Source organism: Rhinolophus hipposideros (genome assembly GCF_964194185.1).
Source record: "Rhinolophus hipposideros genome assembly, chromosome: 1".
Taxonomy (NCBI): domain Eukaryota; kingdom Metazoa; phylum Chordata; class Mammalia; order Chiroptera; family Rhinolophidae; genus Rhinolophus; species Rhinolophus hipposideros.
In genome coordinates, this window is record NC_138047.1 from 103,385,872 (window position 1) to 103,413,527 (window position 27,656).

Sequence of the window (27,656 nt, forward strand, 5' to 3'; positions counted from 1 at the left end):
CGTTCTTATTATTACAAACATTTGCACACATTCCGTTTTCTCTTATATTGTAAAGTATTCATTCATTTATTCACGTATTCATTCATTTGTGCCTTGGATGTACTAAGCACGATGGTACGGAAGACAGTATGATGGTGCAGTGGTCTGATGCAGAGGGGAACTTCATAGCAAAAGTACGTACCTAAACAGGACCTTAAGGGACATGGAGACATGTGCCTTCCAGAGAAGGGCCAGAAAGAGCAGTTCAGGAAGAAGTAAGAGAATGAATTAAGCCATAGAAGCTAGGAAACAGTGTGAACCATGAAGGGAATTTACAGTGTTTTGTCACAGCTGGAGCATAGGGTGCAAGGCAGCAAGTGTTGAGAAACAGAGACAATGCTTTAAGGAGTCGGCTGTTTTCCACTAAGACCTATAGAAAAGCTGTTGTTAAGTAGAAGAGTGATTTGAGCAGTAGTACAGAGGAAGGGTCAGCAAACTATGGCTCATGGCCTCTTTTTGTATGGCCTGCTAAGAATTTTTACTTTATTTTTTTCAGTTTTTATTGGGGGATATGGAGGATCAGTTGTTTTTTCAGGGCCCATCAGCTCCAAGTCGTTGTCCTTCAATCTAGTTGTGGAGGGCGCAGCTCAGCTCCAAGTACAGTCGCCGTTTTCAATCTTTAGTTGCAGGGGGCGCAGCCCACCATCCCATGTGGGAATTGAACCAGCAACCTGTTGAGAGCTTGAGCTCTAACCAACTGAGCCGTCTGGCCACCCTAGTTTTTACATTTTTAAACGGTGGGAAGAAAATCAAAAGAAGGATAATAATTCATGATACCTGAAAATTATATGAAAATCAAATTTTAGTGTCTGTAAATAGTTTTATTGGAACCAGATCCACACACATCTGTTTACATCTTGTCTGTGGCTGCTTTTTCACTGCAGTGGCAGAGTTGAGTAGTTGCCATGAAGAACATATCACCCAGAAAGCCTAAACTATTTACTATCTGGCCTTTTACAGAAAAGGTTTGCCAACACCTGGTCTAAATATACCAATTAAAATACAGAGATAGAATTGATAGACAAGCAAGACCCAGCTCTGTGTTGTCTATATCGCTTTAAATATCAATATACAGACAGGTTAAAAGTAAAAAGGATGGAAAAATATATATTCTACAAATACTAGTAAAGAAAAGGTATATTCTGCAAATAATGATGAAAAAGTAAATTCACAAAAGAAGGTGTCACAATTCTAAATGTATGTAAACTCATCAACAGAACTTCAAAATACTTCAAGTAAAAACTGATAGAATAGAAAAGAGAAATAGACAAATGTACCATTGAAGCTGAGACTTCAACACTCCTCTCAATACTGTGAGGACACGTACATAGAGACAAAAACTCAGTAAGCATGTGGAACACATGAACAGTACCAACCGGCTGCACCTCATTGACACTTCTAGAACATTCCAAGTGACAACAGCAGAATACAGCTTGCTTTCAAGCGTATTCTTGAAAGGGAAGAATACGCAGGGAAGAAGACCATATTCTGACCTATAAAAATAACCCTAACAAATTTAAAAGAATCAAATATATCCTCTGACAACAGTGGAATTAAACTAGAAGTCAATAACAAAGATATTTGTAATACTTCCAAATATTTAAAAAGTAAACAACTCCTAAATAACCTATGGGTCACAGGAAGTCACAAAAAATTAAATATTTTGAATTGAACAAAAATGAAAAGAATGCATATCAGAATTCATGGGATGCAGCTAAAGCAGTGTTTAGAGAGAAATGTTTACCATTAGTTAATGCCTGTATTTGAAAAAAAATTCTCAAAATCAGTGATCTAAGCTTCTACCTTAAAAAAATAGACAATGAAGGACAAATTAAACCTAAAGGAAAAATCCTACAGGATTTACTACAAATCCTGCAGGTATTACAAGGAGAATAAGGGAATATAATGAAAAATTGTGTGAGTCATGTTTTGACAAGGTAGATTAAATGAAAAAATTCCTTTGACGACATATACTACCAGCGTTAACTCAAAAAGAAATAGATAACTCGAATACCGCTTTATTTATGAAAAATTATATCCATAATTTAAAATGTTTCCACAAAGGAAACTACAGACCCAGATGGTTTTACTGGCGAATTCTAGCAAGCATGTATGGAAGAAATAGTATATAAACCCTTGTATATAAACCCTTGTTGTATATAAACCCTTCCAGAAAACTGAAGAGGATACGATACTTCCCACCTCATTTTATAACAGCAGCATTGATTTGATACTAAAACCAGATAAAGACACTGTAAGAAAACTTTAAGCCAGTATCCTTCATGAACGTAGTCACAAAAAATATCCTTACAAATTGAATTCAACGGTATATAAAAAGGATACAGCATCATGACTAAGTGGAATTTATGCTAGAAATGCAAGGCTGTTGATATTCAAAATCAATTAATAGAATTTACTATTGATATATAGGCTAAAGAAGAAAAGCCATATAATGATCTCAATAGATGCAGAAAAAGCATTTGATATACTTCAACATCCATTCATGGTAAAAAAAAAAAAAAAAAAAAAAAAAAAAAAACCCACAAAAACCAAAACAAAATTCTCAGCAAACTAGGAATGTGAAGAAACTTTTTGTACCTGACAAATGGCATCTATGAGAGACCTATAGTTAATATATTTAATAGTGAGAGAGTGGCTACTACTAAGATCAGGTACAAGGCAAGGATGTCCACTCTCACCACTCATATTCAACGTCATTCTTGAGGTCCTAGCTATTGTAAAACAGTAAGAAAAAGATAAGACATACAGATGAAAAAGGAAGACATAAAAGTACCAAATTTTCAGATGATATGATTAGCTACATTGAAAATCCCTGTGTTGAGAGGATTACACAATTATCATATGAGGCCTAAATAGAAAACCCAAATAAAAGACAAATATACCATGCTCAAGGATACAAAGACTTAATATCATAAACATGTCAGTTCTTCTCAAATTGACTTACTGAGTCAGCATAATTTCAATAAAAAACCAGTGATTTTTGTATGTGTGTTTAAGCAAACTGAATCTAAAATGTGTACGGAAGGGTAAAGGGCCAAGAATATTCAATATGCTCCTGAATGACAAGGTGAGAAGCATTTGACATGCCAGTGATCAAGACGTTTGATGAATTGCTTGCAATAAAAAAAATGTGGAATTCACTCAAGAAAACAGAAGAGAGGTGCTGGAAACAAACCCTCACATAAATGGAACTTTGATGTTATAATAGAAGTGGTATTGCAGATCTTTGAGAAAGGAGAGAATGTTTAATAAATAATCATGGGGCAGTTTATTTTCATGGTGAAAAAGAAATTGGATCCCTGTTGTTATCCCCATACACAAAACTCAGTTTCAAATGGATTAAAGGCCACAATGTTAATCACACACTTTTTAGAAGAAAAATATAAAAGAATATCTTCCCTGCCTTGTGTGTGTGGAAGTATTTCTTAAACAAGATGCAATTGCTAAATGTAAATATTGAGTATATCAGCCACCTAAGATACACATGTTTGTTTCTATCAAGTGACACATTAAAGAATTCAAAAATAAAGCCACAAGCTGAGAGAAGGTATGTGTAACACAAATAACTGACAAAAGATTGGTATGCTTTTACAGATCTGTAAGAAAAAGACAATGCACTCAAAAAATGGATGTAAAACTTAAATAGGAATTTCACAGGAGGACAAAAATGCCCCAAAGACATGAAAGTAATGATATCTCATCACTAATAAAGGAAATGCAAAATAAGTCCACAAGTAAAAAGGTGCAAATCAAGAAGCCTGAGAATAATGAGGGCGAGACATAATGTGAATCTACAGGAATTGATAGTCACCACTGGATGGATCATAAATTGGGACAAATACTTGAAAAATAATTTGGTATTATTCTGTAAAGTTGAACATTCATAAACTATGATTCAGCAGCTTTACTCTGCTAACTATCTTACACAGACTGCCACCCACGTATGTATCAGGTGCTGTGTCCTAAGAATAGCCATGGTGCTTCATTGTTGTTGTTTTTTTCTTTGTTTAGATTTTTATTTCCTGTTTTTTATTTATTTATTTATTTATTTATTTATTTATTAGTTTCAGGTGTACAAGACAAGGTAATACTTAGACGTTCATCATTTATATCCCTCACACTGTGAACCCCCCTCCCCCCATCCACTATCCCTCCGACCTCACACTGAACCATCACATTATATATATAAAATTATAGTTGGCATTCATTAATGTTTAGCTTTCATTGTTGGTAATGGCTAACAGTTGGAAATAATTGGAGTGCCCATCAGTTGGAGAAAACATGTATAAATTGTGGTATGTTCACTCAAAGGTATGTTATATGTCAGTGAAAGTGAATGAACTATTCTACTTGCTTTGACATGGATGAGAAACAATGTCGTGTTAAGACAATCCCAGAAGACTACAAGTATGAAGAGAAAGCTGTGTGAAAGTTAAAAATGCAGACTCTGGAGCTAGATTGCTTGGGGTTGGAGTTCTGACTCCACTCTTTACTAGAGGTTTGTCCTTACATAAGTCTTTTATTTCTCTATTCCTCAGTTTTTTCATCAGTCACATGATAGTGGTTATAAGGATTAAGTGATTTAGTATATATTAATTACCTATAAAACAGTGTGGTGCTATATAAACGTTAGCTGTTCCTATCACTTTGAATTCTATTGCTATCGGACAGTTTTCACTTTTTGTTATTTTAGATCATGTTCTGTCATTCCCCCTCTCCCAATAGAGCTAATATATGGTCATTGTAGGCAGCTGGAAAATAGAGGAAAATGTAAAGAAGAATGAAATAACTATAATTGCTAATTAGGTGATTCTTACTATGGCTCCTGTTTTTTGGCAAAAACCCAGATATGCTTATGTCTAGGCAAGACAAATACACTTTCTTTTTTCATGCAAGTTGGTGTCTGAAAGTGAACTGTGACCTTGTTATATCCATCAAGCAGAACGCTGTGAACAAACCTATATGGTACCATGCCAGTATGCAATTCTCTAGTAAGAATTTCTATTGAGAGAGCCCAAAACATGAATTAAAGTAAGGAAAGGCAGTTTTTTAATTTTCCAGTTTCTTTGTGCTTTTGACATGTGGGAAATGCTAACCTTCATGATTTATGCACAAATGTTATAGAAAGCAATGAAAGTTGTAGACAGCCATAAATGTAGAGAGATTTACTTACTCTGTAGTCTTCATTTAAACTAATTATTTCATTTCAGCCTGTAGTTAGAGAAGTAGTTATCCATTATCCATGACCAGAGGGAATTTACATAATCTAATTAATGATATTAAACAAGTTGAGGAAATAATATGAATTATTCCATGTTATAATACTCCCTCCCTGTCCTCTTGATGCAGCTACTGTGGGTGGTGTTCTAGTGACTCTGCAGAGTTAACAATATCTATCACTGTTTCAGAATCCCGGTAGGTCAGTTTTGTATCTATATGTGACCATACAATAGAAATACAACGCAAAATGATGAGGCAAAGCTTGTAGCATTAAGGAGAATCTATGTATATGTTGGAAAATTGCTGAAAGCAGTCCTCATTAGCAAATGAGGATGTCAGAGTCAGATGATAAATAATTGAAGAGAAAATCTACAGGGTTCATGACACTTATAGGTGGTCAAAAGAGTATGATTTGGTAATTAAAGGATTAAGAGAGATCCTTGGGAAAAATTATGAAAACCATGAATATTTTTGCAACAGTGACTTATTTATGATCATATGAAAAAAAACATTAGGTTTGAAGAGAAGACTTTATTATAAGAAGAAATTATTATAAGAAGAAATTATTATAATAATTATTATAAGAAGAAATTATTATAATTTTAATAGGACTTTTTTAATATACTGAGCTATAAATACGGAGATTATGTAAAATAAAAAATATATATAAATAATAGCTGTTCGCGAATGAGAAAATAGAACACTGCCAAGTGCCCCCAAGGCTACCAGCTGCCTTTATCGGTTCTCTCTCTACCTTCAGAGGTAACTTATCTTTTGTCTTCATCTTTTCCTTGCTGTTCTTTTTAGTTTCATCATCTGCGTATATTTCACTAATACTTAATTTGTGATTTTAAAATTTATGTGTGTTTCTTTGTGTCTTGTGTCTTATGTTCCACACTTGTTTGTGATATTCTTATTGTGGTGTGAGACTCTGGTTCATTAATATTTAGTCCTGTATTGTTTTCCTATATAATGAAGGAATATATATTATTTCAGACACAATTTATATTTTTTATTTTTTCTAAGAGCCTAAAAAATTTTTTTCTTTATTCAGCAAATACTTTGTGAATGGCTTTTGCATTATATGCTTTTTTATCTGTTTTTGTTGTTAGCTACATGTGACAAAAGAACCAAATAAGCAAAGCTTAAACAATGAGCTTAGTATTGCAGTGCATTTGATATCATAAATCGTAATTTCTGTGTCTCTAAGCATCATGAAATAATTTAAAAGGAAAATTCTAACTTGAGGAGAATGTTGAGAACAAATAGGGCAAATATCCTTATCATAAAAAGCACTACACATTGATAAGATAAACACTTAAAACAGTAGAAAATGGGAAAAGGAAGGAAGAGACATTTCACAGAGAAATGTAAAAACCTGTATGCAGGAAAAATGTTAAACTGCATAGATATTTTAAAATTTGCACTAGAATTAAAGTAGTTTCTTTGATGATACCTTTTTTTCTTTATCTGTGGAACCCAGTGATTTTCAGCCAGTTATATTTTTTAAGATTGGTTTAAGAATCTACACAAAGTCAAGTCTGGTAATTTTTTATTTTCTTACATTAGCAATTCTTCTAATACAGTATGATTTACTATGTCATCATAGAAAGACAGCATTAGAGTGTACATGGCAGGGTAAAATTAAACACATGCTCACAATCAAATTAATGTATTTCATCTGTCTTCAACTAATAACAATCTGTCATGTTATCTATCTGAGTAGGGGCATAAACAGTTTATTTTGTGTTTGGAGTAACTTCCTGGAGGTAGTTAATGTGACAAGTAGTTTGTTTGAATTGAGTATAACCAGATCAACACTCTAGATGTTTCCTTGATAACCTAAAAATTACTGTGAAAATATGTACAAGTGCTATATTTGTATTTTGCTTTTACTTTAAGTTAGACAGTGACATATTTTACAGTCATTTCACTGAGCATATTGCATTCTGACATCACATATGGACTGAGCAAAAATAGTTTATACTTTAATTTTTTTTCCATTGACAGGGAATAGACAGTAATATAGTTAATTAGCATCATATAATACTTGCCCTTTTAAAAAATATGAATACATTCTGGTATAAATGAAAAAAGTCATACTCATTATAAAATATATTCTTATTGCATGTTGTAAAATGAATATTTAAAAAGATAGGAATATTGTAAAGTCTTAGGCCAATCTAAAAAATAATATAGATAAAATGTTTTTCAGAATTTTAAAATTTTATGTAAAATTTTACATCAGTCTCATCAGTAGCCCTGATTATTACACATTCTAGTTTTTAAGCTGTTTATTATAGTTGGTACTATATCTTTGAAGACTATACTGTTCATTCTATGACAGAGGCAGTGGAGATCCTGGATAAGGATGCCTGCATGTCAGTACACAAATACAAATAGCACTTAAAAAGAGAAGTTGTCATAGACTTGCCTTATTAGCATAGCATGAGTGTGTGTGTTTTAGAAGTCAAAATATATACATAATTTTAAGCACATGTAAATCAAATTTAATAAATTATTAAGGTTATTTTACTTGTCATGTTTGGGTTAATCATGATGGATCATTTTAAAATATGGAATTTCACAATTTGTATGTACAGCTGCAAGTACTTTGTTAAAGACTCTATAGAATCAAGTGCTAAGGCAAAGGGTGTCTTTTTTTATACTGCTGATGGGCTCAGTTTTATGATTTATTGTTATTAATGAATACTTTAAAAATATTAATAAGTAGTAACCAGGTGTATAATTCCCTTTTTTATAAATTCCCCATTTAAAATTTGTATGACTTTATTCTTTTCATTAAAATTCCTAGGTCTTTCATAGCTACCCTATAAAATTGTCATAATTGCTGTCCTGATTCATATCACTCTGTTACTATGTGCTCACCTTCTCCTTCCCATTTTCAGATTATGATAATTGTTACATTGCCTTGTTTATTTATGCATTTACTTGTCTGCCATTCTTTCTTCCTCGTTAATGTGAGAACAAGGATAGTGTCTATTTTCTGTAATTTATTACTTGTGTTTAGCGCAGTATTTGACACATAAGAGGTGCTTATATTAAGAAATGAATTTTAAGGTGTTATTTTTTTTACCTCATTTAAAGAAGTGATGAACTACCTTTTTTTGTAACCTATGATTTTTTTACAACTACAGTAGTCCCCACTTATCTGCAGTTTTCCTTTCTGCGGTCTGTTATCGTGGTCAACCATGGTCTGAAAATATTAAATGGAAAATTCCAGAATTAAACAGTTCATAAATTTTAAATTACGCACTGTTCTGAGGAGTATGATGAAATCTCGCGCCGCCCTGCCGTGGACATGTACCATCCCTTTGTACAGCGTCTCCGCGCTGTATATGCTCCCTGCCCCTTAGTCACTTAATAGCTGTCTGAGTTACCACATCAACTGTTGTGGTATCACAGTTCTTGTTTTCAAATAACCTTTATTTTTTTTAATAATGGCCCCAAAGTATAAGAGTGATGATGCTGGCAATTCGGATACGCCAAGAGAAGCCATTACGTGCTTCTTTGAAGTGAAAAGGTGAGTACAGTACAATAAGGCATATCATTTGAGAAAGAGAGAGCAGCACACATTCATGTAACTTTTTAAATAGTATATTGTTACAATTGTTATAAAATGGTTTTATTTTATTGTTAATCTCTTACTGTAACTAATTTATAAATTAAACTTTATTACAGGTGTGTATCTAGAGGAAAAAACATAGTATATATAGGGTTCTGTATTCTCTGCTGTTTCAAGTAGCTACAGGGGGTCTTGGAACATATCCCCCATGGATAAGGAACCTGCTGTGCACAGTTCATTTGAATCCTCTTTAAACTGACGAATGTGTAGGACTGTAATGACTTTTGGGATTAATAATTAGCTGCATGTGTATAAGTATAAAACTTGCCATCTTCTATTTTTAAAGTTGTGATATAGATAATGGTCACTATGTCTATAAGATGGCTGAACAGAAAACAATGTCATATTCATGAAATCTCTAGGAGTGATTTTTTTTTAATCACTTGTAATTTTCTTTTGAATATTCTGAATTTAGAAACAAAGAGTTGTCACTGTGTACTGAATGAAAGTGCTTTAAATCCAACAGGGGAAAGTTGAAAGTTTTCTAATATGTGTCCCCCCTGGGATTTCCTTTCTGTGCTTATATCTTTGCTTAGGTGGACTGTGTGAAGTAAGATGAGTGGAAGTGTAGCTGGGTATGTGTTTGCTGCGCGTGTATGAGCTCCTTAGCAGCCCATGCAAGACGTTCAAGCCCCAGCCCGGCTGATTTCACCAGCTCTTGGAAGCGTTTCTTTCAGATGCTTTTGCAGATATTCCTTTAGTAAGGAATGTGCATCCCCTCTACCTCTAAGGTGGTCTGCCTAATTTGTCCTTATCCATTAGGAGTTATCCTCACCTTGTCTGTGAGATCCTTCCTGTCTCCCTAAGTAGTTTTAGAAATTTCTTTTCTCTACATTCCTGTTGTACCTTGTCCTATGTAGAGCACTCTTTGTCTCTTGGTCTCAGAATTTCATTGTATAGTGTCTTTCTACATGTGTTTCTCTTAGCCTTCCCAGCACTTAGAAGATGCTGGATAAATAGTTCATGAGTGAATGAATAGGTAAACCACAATAACACTAGCTAAGAATTGAGTATGTGCTAGTCATTGCTCTATGATTTATATGTATTTACTTATTAATATTTTATCGAATATAATAACATTTAGAGGTAGGTGCTAGTATTGTCCCCATTTTATAGAGGAGGAAACCGGGGTAAGAGAATCACGTAATTTGCTTAAGGTCCCGCAAATAGTAACAGAACAGGGAATCAAAGCCGGGCACTTTGGCTCTTTACTGTTATGTCCTAATTCCTCTCTAACTGAATCAGTGAATAATTGAAGAACCATAGTTTCTTCTACCTTTGCCTTAATGCAAACAATTGAGTTCAGAAGAGTTATTTCTTATATGAGACTGGTTCTTGTATATAATCCATCACTCTAGATCAATAAAGTAGAAACAAAGATCACCTGTTAGGGGATGAAAAAATTTTGCTGTTTTAATACTTTCTTTATGATTATATTATGTGACATAATGTGATTTTTATTGGAATTGTTTGTTTATTAGACACCATGTACTTCCTGAAGTTATCAAAAGCTGTCTCTGTATCCCAATAGACAGGCCACTTTATCCTAGAAGTTATCTAAGTGGATAAATTTTGAATCATCACATAAATTTAGGGAGTTTGTGCTCCACTGGAATCAGTACAGCCAAATGAAGGATGAAAGTGACAGCTTTAGATTCAAAATTCTGATTTGTTGCTTCTAAATGAAAGCTGTGAGCCTTGATAAAATAAAACATTTTAAAAATACATGATACTAAATTATTGATGAATGACATCATATATAATGTGTTAAATTTGCTTTAAAATTGTGAGTGGGGATACGGATGAAACAAGATTGGTCATAACTTGATAATTGTTAACGCATCTTTCCTTGTATTTTCTAACAAAACGTATTGACAAGGGAAAATGCATTTTTGTTTTCATACCGTTTTCCATGTGTTCGTTGAGCCTTTTAATGGCAGGAAAAAGGACTTTTCTACAATGGTACATTAAAAACAATTTTTTCCTGGTAAGTAAAAATGCAAAGAGTCTTCTCAATTTATAATTAAGTTTAGTTGTAATTTTTGTGACTATTTGATTGAGTATAATATAACCCAAATCAGAGACAAGTATAATGCTTAGATTTTTATTATCCTGCTACTTGCAGCTTCAAGTTACCGTTAGTTAATAACTCAATACCCGGTATATACAAAGGAAGAGGTTCATTGTTAACAAGAGTGAATGTAGATCTGTAGTTTAAATAGTTTTCCCATTAGTTACCGTAATGCTAGATGCTAAACAGTCCTGAAAGTGTCAATATCTTAGCACAATAGAAATTTCTTTCTTGTTTACGTAAAGACCAAAACCAGATGATGCTTATCAGTAGTGGCTCATCTGCCTTTTAGGGACCCAAACTTTCTCCGTTTTCTGGAGCTGCCATTTTCAACAGATGACTTAACAGAATGACTTCCATGAAGAAGGAAAGAGCAAGGACTACTTCTATACATGGAAAGATTGTAAGGGCCAAGCCTAGTAGCCATGAACGTTAGTCCTTTCTTCATTGCATTGGTCAGAAGTTTGTCTCATGGGCACGCCTAACTGCAAGCCAGTCTGGGAAATATAGTGTAGACAGCCAGTCTGCCCATCTCACGCTCATCATTATGTGTCTATTTTAAGAACAGTGACCTTGCTTGAAAATAACAGGTTAGCCTGCTGCCACTGTGGGTGCTGGTAGAAGGTCTGATCCTCCTGGATCAGAGATAAAGGACTTTATTACTCATAGCAAGCAGGGTGTGTGCATTGGTTCTCCTTGTCCCCCAAGTTTCGCCAAGGCAGTGTAAGAGGACCTACATACTCTCTGCGTCCAGAACCTGAGTTTTGGCCTCTCGCTTTCTTCCCCGAACAACATGAGCTTCAGCACCCGCTCCAGCTTCTCCACCAGCTACCGGATCCCGGGCTCCGTGCACTCTCCCAGCCACCGGGTCCGGCCGGCCAGCAGTGCGGCCAGCGTGTATGCAGGTGCAGGGGGCTCAGGCTCCCGGATCTCCGTGTCCCACTCCACCAACGTCCGGAGTGGCTGGGGATCCGGGGGCCTGGCCGCGGGGATGGCCGGGGGTCTGGCGGGCCTGGGGGGCATCCAGACCGAGAAGGAGACTATGCAATGCCTGAATGATCGCCTGGCCACCTACCTGGAGAGAGTGAGGAGCCTAGAGGCTGATAATCGGGAACTGGAGAGCAAAATCCGGGAACACCTGGAGAAGAAGGGGCCCCAGGTCAGAGAGTGGGGGCATTACCACAAGACCATCGAGGACCTGAAGGCTCAGATCTTTGCAAGTTCTGTGGACAATGCCCGCATCGTTCTGCAGATTGACAATGCCCGTCTTGCTGCTGATGATTTCAGAGTCAAGTATGAGACGGAGCTGGCCATGCGTCAGTCTGTGGAGAGTGATATCATTGGGCTCCGAAAGGTCATTGATGACACCAATATCACTCGGCTGCAGCTGGAGACAGAAATTGAGGCTCTCAAGGAGGAGCTGCTCTTCATGAAGAAGAACCATGAAGAGGAAGTAAATGGTCTACAAAACCAGATTGCCAATTCTGGGTTGACCGTGGAGTTGGATGCTCCCAAATCTCAGGACCTCAGCAAGGTCATGGCTGACATCCGAGCCCAGTATGACGAGCTGGCTCGGAAGAACCAAGAGGAGCTAGACAACTTCTGGTCTCAGCAGATTGAGGAGAGCACCACAGTGGTCACCTCACAGAACGCTGAGAAAGGAGCTGCTGAGGCGACACTCACAGAGCTGAGACGTACAGTCCAGTCCTTGGAGATCGACCTGGACTCATTGAGAAATGTGAGGGCTAGCTTGGAGAACAGCCTGAGGGAGGTAGAGACACGCCATGCCATCAGGATGGAACAGCTCAATGGGATCCTGCTGCACCTGGAGTCAGAGCTGGCCCAGACCCGAACCGAGGGGCAACGCCAGACCCAGGAGTATGAGTCTCTGTTGAACATCAAGGTCAAGCTGGAGGCTGAAATCGCCACTTACCGCCGCCTGCTAGAAGAAGGGGAAGACTTTGATCTTGGCGATGCCCTGGACAGCAACTCCATGCATTCCATCCAGAAGACCACCACACGCAGGATTGTGGATGGCAAAGTGGTGTCTGAGGTCAATGACACCAAAGTTCTGAGGCGTTAAAGAAGCAGAAGCAGCACACCTCTTGGGGGGCAATAGGTCAATAAAAAGCTCAGAGGTCAAAAAAAAAAAAAAAAAAAAAAAAAAAAGAGGACCTACATAGATGATGTGCATGCAGTGATTTGTATCACAGCTGAGGAACCCTGAACTTAGGGAACCTAAGTCTTTTATAATGGGCTGCAAGTTAGCTGCTGACCTTGCTCTGGAGGGAGATATTATCTTTATTATACCAGACAATAAAGAAATTTACAGTTTGGTTCTGAGGGAGACACCAGCTCTATGTAGGCTGCTTGCTATACAAACATCTTTGAAAGGATTAGTTCAAGATAAAAGCTCTCATTTAAAAATTTTACTTTTCCCAATTTTAATTTTTGAAATTTATTTTAAAAATTCTAGTATATTTTTCCTGTCATTTATGCACATGTTTACAAAATAGGGATTTTACTGTATGCATAATTTTATACTCTACTTTTTAACATCCTGTACTATTGTGTATTTCACCTAATGGTCTTTTTTAGCTTTATTGAGATATAATTGACATATATCATTGTATAAGTTTAAGGTACACAATGTGATGATTCGATACACTTGTGTATTGCAAAATGATCACCCCACAGTGTAGGCTAACATCTGCATCCTGTCACAGAATTAGTATTTCTTTCTTGTGGTGAGAAAATTTAAGATTTACTCCCTTAGCAAGTTTTCAAGTATATAGTACAGTATTATTAACTATGATCTCTATGTTGTATGTTAGATCCCTAGAACTTATTTGTCTTATAGCTGGAAGTTTGTACCCCTTGAGCAACGTCTGCTTCCAACCCCCCACCCCCGTGACACTGTTTTAGTCTTTGTTTCTATCAGTTCAACTTTTTCAGATTTCACATATAGGTGAGATCACATAGTATTTGTCTTCTCTGATTTATTTAACTTAGCAGAATGCTCTCAAGTTCTACCCATGTCGTTGCAAACAGCAGGATGTCCTTTTTCATAACTGAATAGTATTCGTGTGTGTGTGTGTGTGTGTGTGTGTGTGTGTGTGTGTAATCTTTATCCATTCATCCATCCTGTTTTCATTTCCTTTGGATATATATTTCCATGGGATTGCTGGGTCATAAGGTAGTCCTGCTTTTAATTTTTTGAGGAACCTCCATACTGTTTTCCGTAGTGGCTGCACCAGTTTACATTCCCACCAGGAGTGTATGAGGGTTCCTTTTCTCCACACCTCCTCGCCAACAGTTGTTATTTCTTGTCTTTTTGATAATAGACATTCTAACAGGTGTGAGGTGATATCTTATTGTGGTTTTGATTTGCTTTTTCCTGATGATCAGTGATGTGAGAACATTTTCCGGTACCTGTTGGCTATTTGTATGTCTTCTTTGGAAGGATGTCTGTTCAGTTCCTCTGCCCATTTTAAAATCAGATTCTATGTTTTTTTTGCTATTTAGTTATATGAATTTTTTGTATATTTTGGAAGTTAATCTCTTATCAGATATGTGGTTTGCAAATATCTTTTTCCCATTCCATAGGTTGCCTTTTCATTTTGTTAATTTTTTCCTTTGCTGTGCAGAAGCTTTTTTGTTTGATATAATCCCACTTGTTTGTTTTTGTTTTTGTTGGCTTTGCTTTTAGTGTCAAATCCAAAAAAATCAGTGCCAAGACCTCACTTAATAGTCTTTACGTCCATGATTTTTAATGGCCTGAAAGTGTTGTATTATGTGGTTGCATCATAATTTAACTGTATCTGTATTTTGGGACATTTATGTTACTTCCAATATTGTTTTTGTTGTTATTATAAATACTCTGTGGTGAAGATCTTAATTTATAATTCTTATTATATATCGCTGATGTTTTCCTCAAGATAAACTCTTCCAAGTTGTGTTACTTGGTTATAGAATATAAATGTTTGTAAGGCTCAACACACATTTTCAGATTGTTTTTCCAAAAGCCAGTAGTACCAACTCTTATCAACACTGGGTGTTCTTATGTGTTTTTTTGTTTCTGCTTTTAGGTTTTTTGTGTTTCTTTTTTCATTTTTGCTAATTTGAAATGTAAACATCAGTACTTCACTTTTTTTTTAGTTGCGTTTCTTTGTATACTAGTGAGATTAAACAATGTTTTCACAGGATTATGTGAAACGTTTAAAAAGGCCTTTAAGGCGGCTTAACATTCTATAAAAAATAATGATTAGTTACATTTGTGAGAAAATGTCACTTACTGGATTTTTAGTATTCGTGGATTCCTGAAATGTGCTTTTGTTGGTGTGTCTTTCTTGTTGTAAACCTAAAGTATAAAATATGAAATAATGCAATTTTTATTATTAAAATTAAACTAAAAATTGTACATATTAATCCTTCAAACAGTTTTCTAAGTTGTATCAATATTATTCTTGTTAGCCAAATTTGGATTCTATTAAGACTTCTGTTTCAGGTAACATATGATTTTAAGAACACAGCAGATATACTTCGCATCTTGACTTTTTTTTTCTTTCATTTTAATGTCCAAGACAGATAACAGTATGAGTGAGCCACATGCTTTTTTTACACAGTTGGTTTTGACAGTTAAAAAAAAAAAAATTGGATTTTCTTTCTCTTTCTAATGCAGTCTTAGAATTGTTTTTATCTTCATGTTTTTCATCCCTGTTTATGTTAGCTACATAAGAAATCCCAGGACACCGATAATCATTGGTTTACCTCCTGCATTCTTATCCAATAGAGCTCTGTCCTCCCCTTTTCAGGCCCCAGTTTCTGTTACTTCTTAATTTCTGAGACCCTTCCACTGGGCCATCAGGAGCTTACAAATAAGACATTCTCAGAATTCCTATATTCTCAACATGTTCCTCGAACAAAAGTTTTTTAACTTCTTGTTCTGTCTCTTGGTTTTCCCATAAGGACAGTGCTGCCTTCTTCTGAAGCCCTTTGAAGTGTTGATTTTCCCTACTCTATATACCTTATCACTACGACTGGAGGTGGGATAGGTGACCTTCTTGTTCTGTATTGGTCTTTCCAGATCATTCTCCTTTATCTTTTTTAAAGACCCTTAGATTTGACTCTCAAGCCATATGATTATACCTCCCTGCCACGCCACTTAACATTTCTTGGAGTTATCAGCCAACACCTATATCATTGCCTTGAATTTCTTAAAGATTTTGCCTCCTTGGTCACAGTCACTCAATTACTGTGCTTTCATGATTCTTAGCAATTTCAGTATTCATACAGATTATCCTTCTAATACCTTGGTCTCTTAGTTTCTTGAATTCTTCACTCCAGTCACCTTTCCCCCGCCCACAACTACACTAACAGCTATTCTGAAGACCTAGCCAGTATCAGTTTCTGTACCCTATTCATAATATCAGTTTCATGCATCTCAAGCTCTGTGTATTACTTCCTGTCTTTTCAGCTCACTTTCTTTAGTAACCCAACATCAATAATTTTTAAACCCACACAAGACCTTAAAATAAGTTGATTTACCAATTTTGTATTTTCCTCAACCCTCTTCTTAACTTAGATTCCATGCTCCATAAATATAACCATTGCATTGTATTTACTCTCTTCAACTTACCTGCCCTTCTTTTCAGTTATTGGGCGTGGTTGGGAAAACCCAGGTCTACTTAAATGCAAATCTCTATTTATCCATGGAGTTAAATGAATGTGGCTGGAACAAAAGCTACAAATGCACTGTGTCTCATTTTACATCCAGATTAACTATCTTTAAGTGACTTTTCTGTATCTTTCACATCCCATGTGAAATTCATTACCATATCCTATTCACTTTTTAGTCCTAACATATATTGAGAATCTGTCCCACTTTTTACTGAATCTGTTGCTGCCTCTTTTGTTCAAACGACCATACTCTCTCTCCTAGATTAGAGCTCCCTCAATGGCTTCTCTGCTTTACATTTGACCCTATGCAGTTTATTCTCAATAAAGCAGCCCAAGTGAACCTTTTAAAATGCGAGTCAAATTATATCTTTTTTTTTAATTAAAATTTATTGGGGTGACAATGGTCAACAACGTTACATAGGTTTCAAGTACACTGTTCAATCATACATCATCTATATACCATGTTTCCCCCAAAATAAGACTTCGCCGGACAATCAGCTCTAATGCATCTTTTCAAGCAAAGATTAATATAAGACCCGGTCTTATTTTACCATAATATAAGACCGGGTCTTATCTAACATAATATAAGACCCGGTCTTACATTAATTGTTGCTCTAAAAGATGCATTAGAGCTGATTGTCCAGCTAGGTCTTATTTTCGGGGAAACACGTTATTGCACTATATGTTTACCACCCAGAGTCAGTTTTCCTTCCATTACCATATATTTGAACCCCTTTGCCCTCTTCTATCTGCCCTGCCCTCTTACCCTCTGGTAACCACTAAACAAAAGCTACAAATCTATGTAGCTACAAATCTATGTATCTATGAGTTTTTTCTTTATTTGTTTGTTTTTTTCCTTTGTTGTCTTCAGATTTATATCCCACATATCAGTGAAGTCATATGGTTCTCAACTTTTTCTGTCTGACTTATTTCACTTAGCATGATAATCTCAAGATCCATACATGTTGTTGCAAATGGCACTATTTCATCTTTTCTCATGGCAGAGTAGTATTCCATTGTGTCAAAACCCTCCAGTAACTTCCCATCTCTATTAGAGTGGCCTACACATTCTCGGTGATCTGGTCCCTGGCTTTTTACACCTCATTTCCAACTGTTTCTCTCTCTTGACAACTTGTTTTAGCTACTTTGGCCTCCTGGCTTTTCTTTGAATATGCTAAGAATAATCTTTTTTTTAGAGATTTTGCACTTGCAGTTAGTTCCTTCTGCTGGGAAGGTTTTTCCCCAGATAACCTTGCTCCATAGCCTTCTTAGGGTTTTTTACCCTAAGCAGTACTATTGTTTAAAATAGTACTGCTTCTCATGTACCCTTCATTTTTCTCCATAAGATCTATCAGCACTTGCCATACTACATATTTTACTTATTAGTCCTTTTCCCGACATTAAAATACTAGCTTGTTGAATCTGCAGCATCCATGACAGTGCCTGGTATTCAAATATTTGTTGAATGAATGAGAATGATCAATAAAGTGGTTATCCAGGAGGCAGCCAGATGGCTTAGTTGGTTAGAGCGCGAGCTCTCAGCAGCAGGGTTGCCGATTCAATTCCCGCATGGGATGGTGGGCCGCGCCTCCTGCAACAAAAGATTGAAAACGGCAACTGGACTTGTTGCTGAGCTGTGCCCTCCACAACTAGATTGAAGGACAACGACTTGGTGCTGATGGGCCCTGGAGAATCACACTGTTCCCCAATATTCCCCAAAAAATCTATATAAAAAAAAAAGTGGTTATCCATTGAAATTGTTAAGCACATGGGTAAGCAGGATGTGTATGGTTGAGAACAAAGAAATTGCATGTATATAATATTGATGCCTTTGTCCTTCAGTTGCTTAGATAATGGAAGGCTGTACACCAAAATGTTAACAGTAGTTGTCTTTAGTTAATGGTGTTTTAAAATTTCATTTTCTTGGTTGTTTTTTTGAATATTTGGGAAATGAGCATGTATTACTGTTATTAGGAAATTTTAATTACATTAAAAAAATAAAATATAGGACCTAAGGAAAATGATGTGGTTCACTGAAGGACATAAAGGAAGCTAAATCATTATAGCAGTAAGAGTGTTATCATATGTATGATAGGTGGGTATTGGATAATAATTTTAAGTGTGCTCTTGAAAATAAAAGAAAAGAATGATTTTACTAGTGTCTTACTTTAACTTTACCTACACAGTTTACATTTCTGGATTATTTAGAATGACGTACTGTAGTGACTGAGCCTTCTTCAGCATTGCCCACTAAATTCTAATACAACAGAAGGAAACCGTGTAGGGAAGTTCTGTGAGGGCCTTTTCTTTATCTGCTGTCTCATTTGTCAGAATCTCAGTTATTTAAAATAACTTGTATCCGTAATGGTCTTCTATGTTTATACTACTGGTGGTGGCTTTTTTGAGGACCTAGATGTATCTTTTTCATCTTTGGGTTCTCACTACCTTCCACAGTACTTAGTATATAATAGGTACTCAATAAATGTTTGTTGAATAGATGCTTTTCTTTTTCAATTGATCAGTGATACACTAGTCTCTCATTGCTATCTTTATTAGGAAAATACTTTTGCTTGGATAGTAAATCCCCCAGTGCTGTAGATACACTTAAGTGGTAGTTAGGAAATTGTGGGGAGGAGGGAGGAAAAGAGGAAAAAAGAGAAAGGAAAAAAAACACAACTGAACAATGATAGACTGTTCCATTAGAAAAGACAAATATACACACAATAAATGGCAAACTTCATTAAAAAAAATTGGATAGTGATTTCATTGGGGATTTTTCCTAGTGACATTTGTTCTTACTCTTGTTGAATTAGGAAAATATTTTAGCTTCAATATTATGATAAACTAGATGTATAAATGTCAGTGCTAATAGCTTAGTATTTTAGTCTTCTACAAATTGATGCCTGTGGTATCTGGACATTTTTTGGCCTGTTCTTGTAAATAAGGTCTCAGTAGTATTTAAGGAACAGCAACTTGTGGCCAGAAAAGAAAAAAGCTCCATATTATCCAAGCTGAGCAATATAAATGAGACTCAGGAATCCCCCACTAAATCAAAAATCTAGAGAAAGATCTCTTGAGACTACAAACTAAAGACCTTCAATATAATTTTAAATAGTAAGAGAACATTTTTTAGTTGATAATCAATTGACACCATTATGTAGGCTTACTAGATTTGCAAATTTACAAGTTTTTACAAGTCAGTTGGGTCCCTTCCTCAGGAAATCAGTTTAACTTTTTTTTCCCTATATTGACTCAAAGAGCCCAGTTGTCCTTAAATCCTGTGAATATATTTGCCTTATAATTTGACGGCATTGAGTCAACACGCTAATAGGGTCTCTAGTGTTATAAAAAGAAAAACTGTTCAATAAAGGATCCCATTTGAGAAAATAGACTGTGCCGGATAAAACCAGTATTGGATAAGAGTACTGTGCTTTATTTTAAAGCACCTACAACTATTCAAGGAAATAAGTGCTTGCCCATGGCTTTCAAAATGCATACTGTAGGTTTGGAAAGCAGCTGAGCCTGTGTCTTTGTGAAATTAAACCATGGCTGTAAATAAAGTAAGTAAACTATGAAATATTGGTATCTTTTAGCAGAAAATGAATTATGTATTTGTGTTAATATTAATATTTATAAAGTTTGCAGACCTATGCTAATTATTAAAGTAATTATGCTATTTCAATCAAATATGCTTGCGTAAGTGTATCTTTCAATTAATCACTATGTTTAAACACATTATACTAAGTAAACCTTTTTTTAGTATCATCAGTGTGCCTGAAGGTATACAGATAATAAGAATGATACCTTCATTTTCTGAACACTTATCACGGCTGGTCATTGTGCATTGTACGTGGCTTAAGTCGCAAAGACTCTATATAAGGTAGGTATATTTGTTAGTCTCAGTTTTAGAGACGGAGGCTTAAAGAGGTTACGGAAATTGCCCAAGATTACACAGCTAGGGACTAAGCTGGCATATAATATTGGAAAATAAGTCACACTTAAACATGTTTAAAATATATTGACTAACTCTAATATTAAATTTTTTTCTGTTTTTGTTCACCTTTCTAGTTGATTTGGAGCATATGCGAACGGTAAAATCTGAAAAACACTTACGGTTTTGCCAGGAAAATGGTTTTAGTAGCCACTTTGTCTCAGCAAAGACAGGAGACTCTGTAAGTAAAATGAATATTGAATTTTGTAAGTGAGATTTTACTTTTATTTACTAATAGTCATAGGAAATATACTGTCATACTTAACTTTTGGAACAAATTGAAGACATAAAATAGATTAGATATAATGTTTATTCTGTTTATTATTATTATTAATTACTTATTAATTGTTATTAATTACTTTAATAATTCGTTAAATATAATTTTATGGTTATTTTAAAATATTAGTTTAAAAAGAATATAAATCACCCATAATCTCAGCAACTAGAAATGACCATTCATAACTTCATATTATTCCTTCTAGTCTTCTTTTCTGATGCTCATGAATACTAGAGCTACTGCCAGCAGATTGCATTACTGAGTGCTTCCTTTGTGACTGGCGCCACACGACTCTGATGATCTGTCTTTCATAGATGAGTCTTAGGGAGATTACGTAGTGTAGCTAGTAAGTGGGGGACATAGTATTTGTGCGCCTAAGCAGTGACACTTCAAGGCTCACTGGATTAACCACACTAAATATTTATTTAAAACAATGAAGATCATAATATAGAAATAATTTTGTGTTTTAGTTATTTATTTAATATATATATATCTGTAGAAAATTTTGTCATGTCTTTTAATATTACTAAATAGATTTAATAACCCACTAGATTTAATAATCCATGAACTATTCAAAAATTCATTCGGCCAAGTTCGTATTGTTGGACATATAGATTGTTTCCCACTTTTGACATACGTTAATATAAAACGTTGTCCACAAGCTTTCATGTTTTGATTATTTCTTTGGAAAAAGAATTTAAAAATTTTTCAGTTACAGTTGACATTCAATATGATACTAGTTTCAGGTGTATAGCATAGGGCAGGGGTGTCCAAACTTTTTTCAACGTTTTTCACCAAGGGCCATATGCGGTAAAATACACAAACAGCCGGGCCACTCACTCGAGGTGAAGTATGTATTGCCTCACCTGGTTTATTTAAGTAAACTAAATATATTTTTGGAATTTGCTGCGGGCCAATAAAAAATGGATTGCGGGTTGCAGTTGGCCCGCGGGCCGCTGTTTGACACCCCTGGCATAGAGGTTAGACATTTATGTAAGTATAACTTATGAAGTGATCACCGTGATTACTTCCTTTACATAGATTCCTTGAAAAAGAATTGAAACATATTGACAGATTACCACCAGAAAAGCTAAATTAATGTATACCACCACCAGCATTGTATAAGTGCCATACCACTATATTATTTTTTTTGACATTTAGGATTTATTTATTTTTAAATCTTTGTCAATTTGGCAAAAAAAAAAAAAAGAAGCATTTTGCTATTTAAATTTGAAATTTTCTGATTGCTATTGAGGTTGAAAATTTAAAAATTTCATTACCAATTTATTTTTTGCCTATTATCTGTTTGTAATATTATATTGCTTTAAAAATTTATGGCCATTTTTACATCAGGAATAAAAGCCATTTGTCATAATTTTTGCAAATATTCTCCACTGCCCAGATTTTTGTTTGTTAATCTTCTTGATATTTTCAACCAAAGAAAGTTTGATTTTTTTTCCTGTGGTTTAATCTTTTTGATATTATTCCTGTATGATTTCCTTCATGTTTTTTATGCTCAAGATAAATATTAAATAATATAAAGGATGTTTATTCTTTGGGGAGGTGTAACTCATTTAAATATTTGACTCCTGGGAACCCTTTCTCCCAGGATTACACAAACATGGGAACTTACCCATACAGCTCATTAAAAAAATATAGTATCAATACTACCTGATAAGTCTATCCATGGATTTGGGCTTCTACCCTCACTAATCTTACTAGAGGTCTTTGCCATTTTAGAATTATTTTAACTTTCAGTATTTTAGCTTGTGTTTAACTACTTAGCGTTTTTTGTGTACTTATGTTGAACCACCGTTAAAAATCTTCCTTGTTTTCTTTTTAAATGAAACTTTGAAATGGTTTGTTCTTGTGGGATCACTTTAAGATTGTAGTCATCTCCAAATTCAGGTTACTTCCCCTCATTGCTTGAGCTCCTGGCTTACTGTACTTTCTCTAATATTACCTTTGTCATTGTACTTAGTGATTTCAGTATCTTTGTCCTCCACCCCACCTCAGCCACTCACTCCCACGCATTGCCATTATAAATCACTGCAGTCCTTCTTCTACCTCCTACCTTTATATCAGGCATCCTACTCACCCACCACCATCTGTCTTTCCAGCTGACACCCTTGGATGCCCTAACCCAGTCAATCTGCAACCCCAGCAGGACCTACAAGACGTGAATTCAATGCCCCTTACCTCCTTGCATGTTCTCATTTTCCTCTCTTTCTAACTTAACTCTCATAACCAATCAAAATCATTGCCATGCATATACCCTTCATTCTCTTTCCCCTCTTTCATTTTATTGAACTCACTTGACTAAACTTTAACTCTGGTTTAAATCAAGCCCCCACTTTTTTATGGCGGCACCCATATATTTGAACATGATCAGAGAAAAATACAGAGGCATGCTGGGGATTTCACTTAAAATTCACCATCACTAACCTGCAGTGGGTCTTTAATACTGCTGAGTAATTATACTCCATGTCCCTAGGCCATTCTCTCCCTCCTCAACTAATGGCTGTTCATAGCTTCTCTCTTCAGATCTGCAAAACTTCCTCATCCATCACCTCTTTTCCTATTTTATAATAAATTTAAAATAAACAGGGAGCAACTTCCACATACTCCGGCTACCACATTTAACCCCTTTCTTTCCATCCTGCTTGGATTCCTATGTATTCTGTCTCTGCGGTTACTGTGGGATGAACTATCTGTGCTCCTAGCGATAACGGACATTGCATACTGTGTTTCCCTGAAAACATGACCTAGCCAGACATCAGCTCTAATGCGTCTTTTGGAGAAAAATTAATATGAGACCCATCTTATTTTACTATAATATAAGACTGGGTATAGTATAATATAATATAATATAATATAATATATAATATAATATAATATAATATATAATACCGGGTCTTATATTAATTTTTGCTCCAAAAGACTCATTAGAGCTGATTGTCCAGCTAGGTCTTATTTTTGGGGAAACACGGTAGTATCGCTCTCATTCCTGCATCATCATTTTAAAAAATCTCTGCTGGATTTTTCTATCAGCATACAAAATATTATTGCTTATCTTAAAAACAAGAAAACTCTTGATCCTACATCTTTCTTTAGCTATTGCCTTCTTTCCCCCACTTTCCAGTGGAATGTATTGAAAGAGTTAGCTCTAGTTCTCTCCTTTGAATTTCTTTTGAACAGTTCTAGTCAGACTTTTGCCCCTAATATTTCACCCAAACTGCTGTTATCAAGGTCATCAGTGACCTTTTTGATAAATCCATTGGTCAGTTCTTAGTCCTCATCTTACCTGATCTCGTTTCCCTGTGCAAAATAGTTGTTCTCTCTCTCTGTTTTGAAATTCTTTTGTCATTTAGTTCCAGGATACTATACCTCCTGTTTCTACTCCTGAGTATTCTCCATCAGTACTCTCCCTTTGCTGATTCCTTTTTATCTGTCCAACTTCTAAATATTGGAGTACCCTTGAGACCAATCTTTGGATATTTCTTTTTCTAAACTTTCTCACTTAGTGACTTCATCTAGTCTCATGGCTTTGACCAGACCTAGTCCCTGAGCCCCAAGGTATTCAACTGCCCATCCATGCTTAGATGCCTAATAGGCATCCCCAGTTTAATTCAGGTCCAGAACTGAGCTCTTGATTATCCCCCTCAAATCTCTCAGTCTTCAGCTGCCATTATTCTCACTTCAATAAATGGCAGCTCTTCTGCCAGTTGTGAAGGCTGAGATTATATTGGAGTCACCCTTAACTTCTCTCTTTTCCTCCCCCTCCCCCTCTCCCTCCCTCCCCCTCCCATTCTCTCTTCTTCCCTCCCTCCCTCCCTCCCTTCCTCCCTCCCTCTCTCCCTACTCCCAAGTCCTGTTAGTTTTACTTTCAAAATATGTCCAAACTCTGGTGACTGTTTCTTACCATCTCCACAACTACCACTTTATTTCAAGCTCCGTTATCTTTTACATCAGTATCTTTACTGATTTCTCTTTTTGTACTCTTGATCTTCTCTAGTGAATAGTCAATAAAACAGCTAGACTGAATCTGTTAGAAGTCACATCCCTCCCATGGCTTCCATTGCACTCAGAGTAAAAGCCAAAGTCCTTCCAGTAGCCTACCAGATCTTACATGATTTGTACCCCTTCATCTCTTGTCTCATTTCCTTTCATAGGCCCCCTCTTTCCGTTCTACCATACTAGCTTTTCCTGCTTTTCCTTAAACATTGAACATCAGTGAACTATAATATATAATGCTTTTTGGGGTACAAATGACACAAGCCTTTTGGAGAATATGTCCCTTTGATTAGAAATAAAAATTAAATTAATAAAACTGAGATAAATATTCAGTAAGTAATCATGAAATAAGTAGGGATAAGAAAATAATAGTATACTTAATGAAACAAAATCAAGTTATATATTGCAGATAATGTCTGGATTGGAGCTCTAGGAATCATAGACGACTCAGCATAAGCTAACTATGTATAAAAAGGCTGTTTATAGAAAAGTTTGTAGATTTTTAAAATGATAATGTATATTGCTTCTTTACTCTGAACTGATCAAATACAATAAATATTACTAAGTTGTTTTGCTCAAGATATGTGGAGAATTTTTTGAATTGATGAGAGCCACAAAATTATTAAAGGGTTGGAAAGTAAGAGCTTTTTAAGATAGGCTAAAGCTAGATCAAAAGACCAATATAGAGTTGGCAGTGAAAAACCCAAGTAGTAATGTATTCTTGTTTTCTGCAGGACTTATAGGAGTTTGTTCGGCTAGTATTTTTTTTTTTTTTGATGTGGTAGTTGTAATTAATCATCTTACGTTAAATCTCTAAAACTATAAGTTTTTAGGGATAAATGTGTATGTTTAGACCAATTCACTGAATTACACAAAATTTCAAAATATGGGTTTAATCATTTAAAAAAATTTTACACTTAATACTTTGTTGTATTTGAGAAATAAAGCTATTTTTGGAGTAACATATTTTTGCAGTTCTTGCTGTTTATCATTGTTTAGAAAGTTCAATTTATTTGAAGGTAACTTAAGCTTGCCTGTTTTAAATCATTTAAACCTATTTTTGTTATTAGGTCTTCCTGTGTTTTCAGAAAGTTGCTGCTGAAATCCTTGGAATCAAGTTAAACAAAGCAGAAATAGAACAGTCACAGGTGATTATATTGAACTTTGTATTTTAAAAAATAATTTATTCCTTAAAAGACATTAATTTTCACCACTGAATCCTTTCACATTTATGCAGTCTATGCACATATCCCTGAAAACCTTAGAAATAGATTATATGTATGAATCAGTGTTTATTGTAGAAGATGGAGGATGTTAACTTTTTGCCAAATTATGATATCCTTGAAACTTCAATTTGTCCTCTTTGTTGGGAAAATGAGATTATATAATATAAATTTTATCAGTGGTTACATAATGAGTTAAAGGGCTGACCATGTTGTTTTGTAGTACTTTAAGTTCTTCCAGGATGACTATACAATATTTTAAAAATAATTTATACAAAAATCCCAACTATTTATCAAAGTTTAGTCTTAGAATTCACTCCTTTTGGTATCTTCCATATTTGCATTAGTAAAACATTATTTTTTCAATTTTTGTTAAGTCTGTACTCTCTGTTCTTCTCTAAAACATCCTCCACTATAACAATATTAATTATTGATGTTCTTTTATTGTTAATTTAATGGTGTTAATTATTGAGAGTTTCTGAATTTTTTCACTAGTCCTAGACAATTCTCTGAGACTAAGAAATAAACAAGAATACCAACAGTCAAGCATTTAAAAATAACACTATAGTAGCACACCAGTTCACATGTTTGACGGAATGAAAAATCAGAGCAAGAGCCTGTAGCTTCAAGTTAAGCTTCAGAAGTGATTTGCTTAGAAGCAATAGATGAAGAACATTTTTCCTAAATCCCCTCCACTCCACCCTCACCCCATGTAGCTAAAAAGGTACAATTATCTTTTCCCATCCTTAAATATTTTTTTAATTCTTTTCGAGTTCACTGTGTTATTTTCATGGTCACTGTGGGTATGTGTGCATGTGCGTGTGCATGTGTCTTTTAAAACAATTAGGGCAAATATTTATTGAAAATTATTATGCTGATGTGGCTGTTTCTAGGACTTGATTAAAATATTTGGAACTATGTAAATCTGCTACTTTTGTTTCTCATTATTCAAAAGACATTCATTTTAGCACTTACTATGGCCAGGTACAGTGTTAAGATATTTTGTACTCCCAGGCACATAAAAATAGTCACTTGTTTTTGGCCTAGGAAGAGGGTTACAAGAAGGAAATCACCATGATTTGCTTGATCCTACAGAACTTGGCAAACCCTAGAAGTCAAGTGCATCCTCTGCTCTTTAGCTTTTCTAAGTGATGTTTGGGAAATGATGTCTAGTTAATTAGAAAGTCCATGAATGATTATCAAATAATCATAAGTGACTTATTGATCATATATAATGTGGTATAGTGGTGGGACTAATGATTATTTAAAGGAGTATAAGATGTCGTTCCTGCCTTCAGTGATAAAATTAATATTGTGTCGGGCACTGTGTTACAATCTCATTTAATCCTCATATTAGCTCTGTAGGGCAGGTGGCATTTCATTATTTTATGGGCAGGAAACTGAGACTTTGGAAAGGTTAAATAACTTGATCCACTAACCTGTGCTTAGGCAGTGGTAGAGCCAGAATTTGAACT

The 27,656-nt window shown here is 35.2% G+C and overlaps 2 protein-coding genes across 4 annotated transcripts in view; both read left to right on the top strand.

Moving 5' to 3' along the window:
• Nucleotides 1-27,656, top strand: part of RAB28 (RAB28, member RAS oncogene family) — an 80,411-nt gene that overhangs the window by 44,055 nt on the left and 8,700 nt on the right. For all 3 annotated transcript variants that reach the window (XM_081051060.1, XM_081051059.1, XM_081051058.1), the window contains 2 exons: nucleotides 20,745-20,848; nucleotides 26,029-26,106. In XM_081051060.1, coding sequence (XP_080907186.1) covers nucleotides 20,745-20,848; nucleotides 26,029-26,106 — 182 coding nt within the window. The remainder of the gene's footprint in view (nucleotides 1-20,744; nucleotides 20,849-26,028; nucleotides 26,107-27,656) is intronic.
• LOC308496142 (keratin, type I cytoskeletal 18-like) lies at nucleotides 11,181-13,132 on the top strand. The gene has a single exon (XM_081044889.1). The coding sequence runs from the start codon at nucleotides 11,791-11,793 to the stop codon at nucleotides 13,078-13,080; it is 1,290 nt and encodes a 429-aa protein (XP_080901015.1). The 5' UTR covers nucleotides 11,181-11,790; the 3' UTR covers nucleotides 13,081-13,132.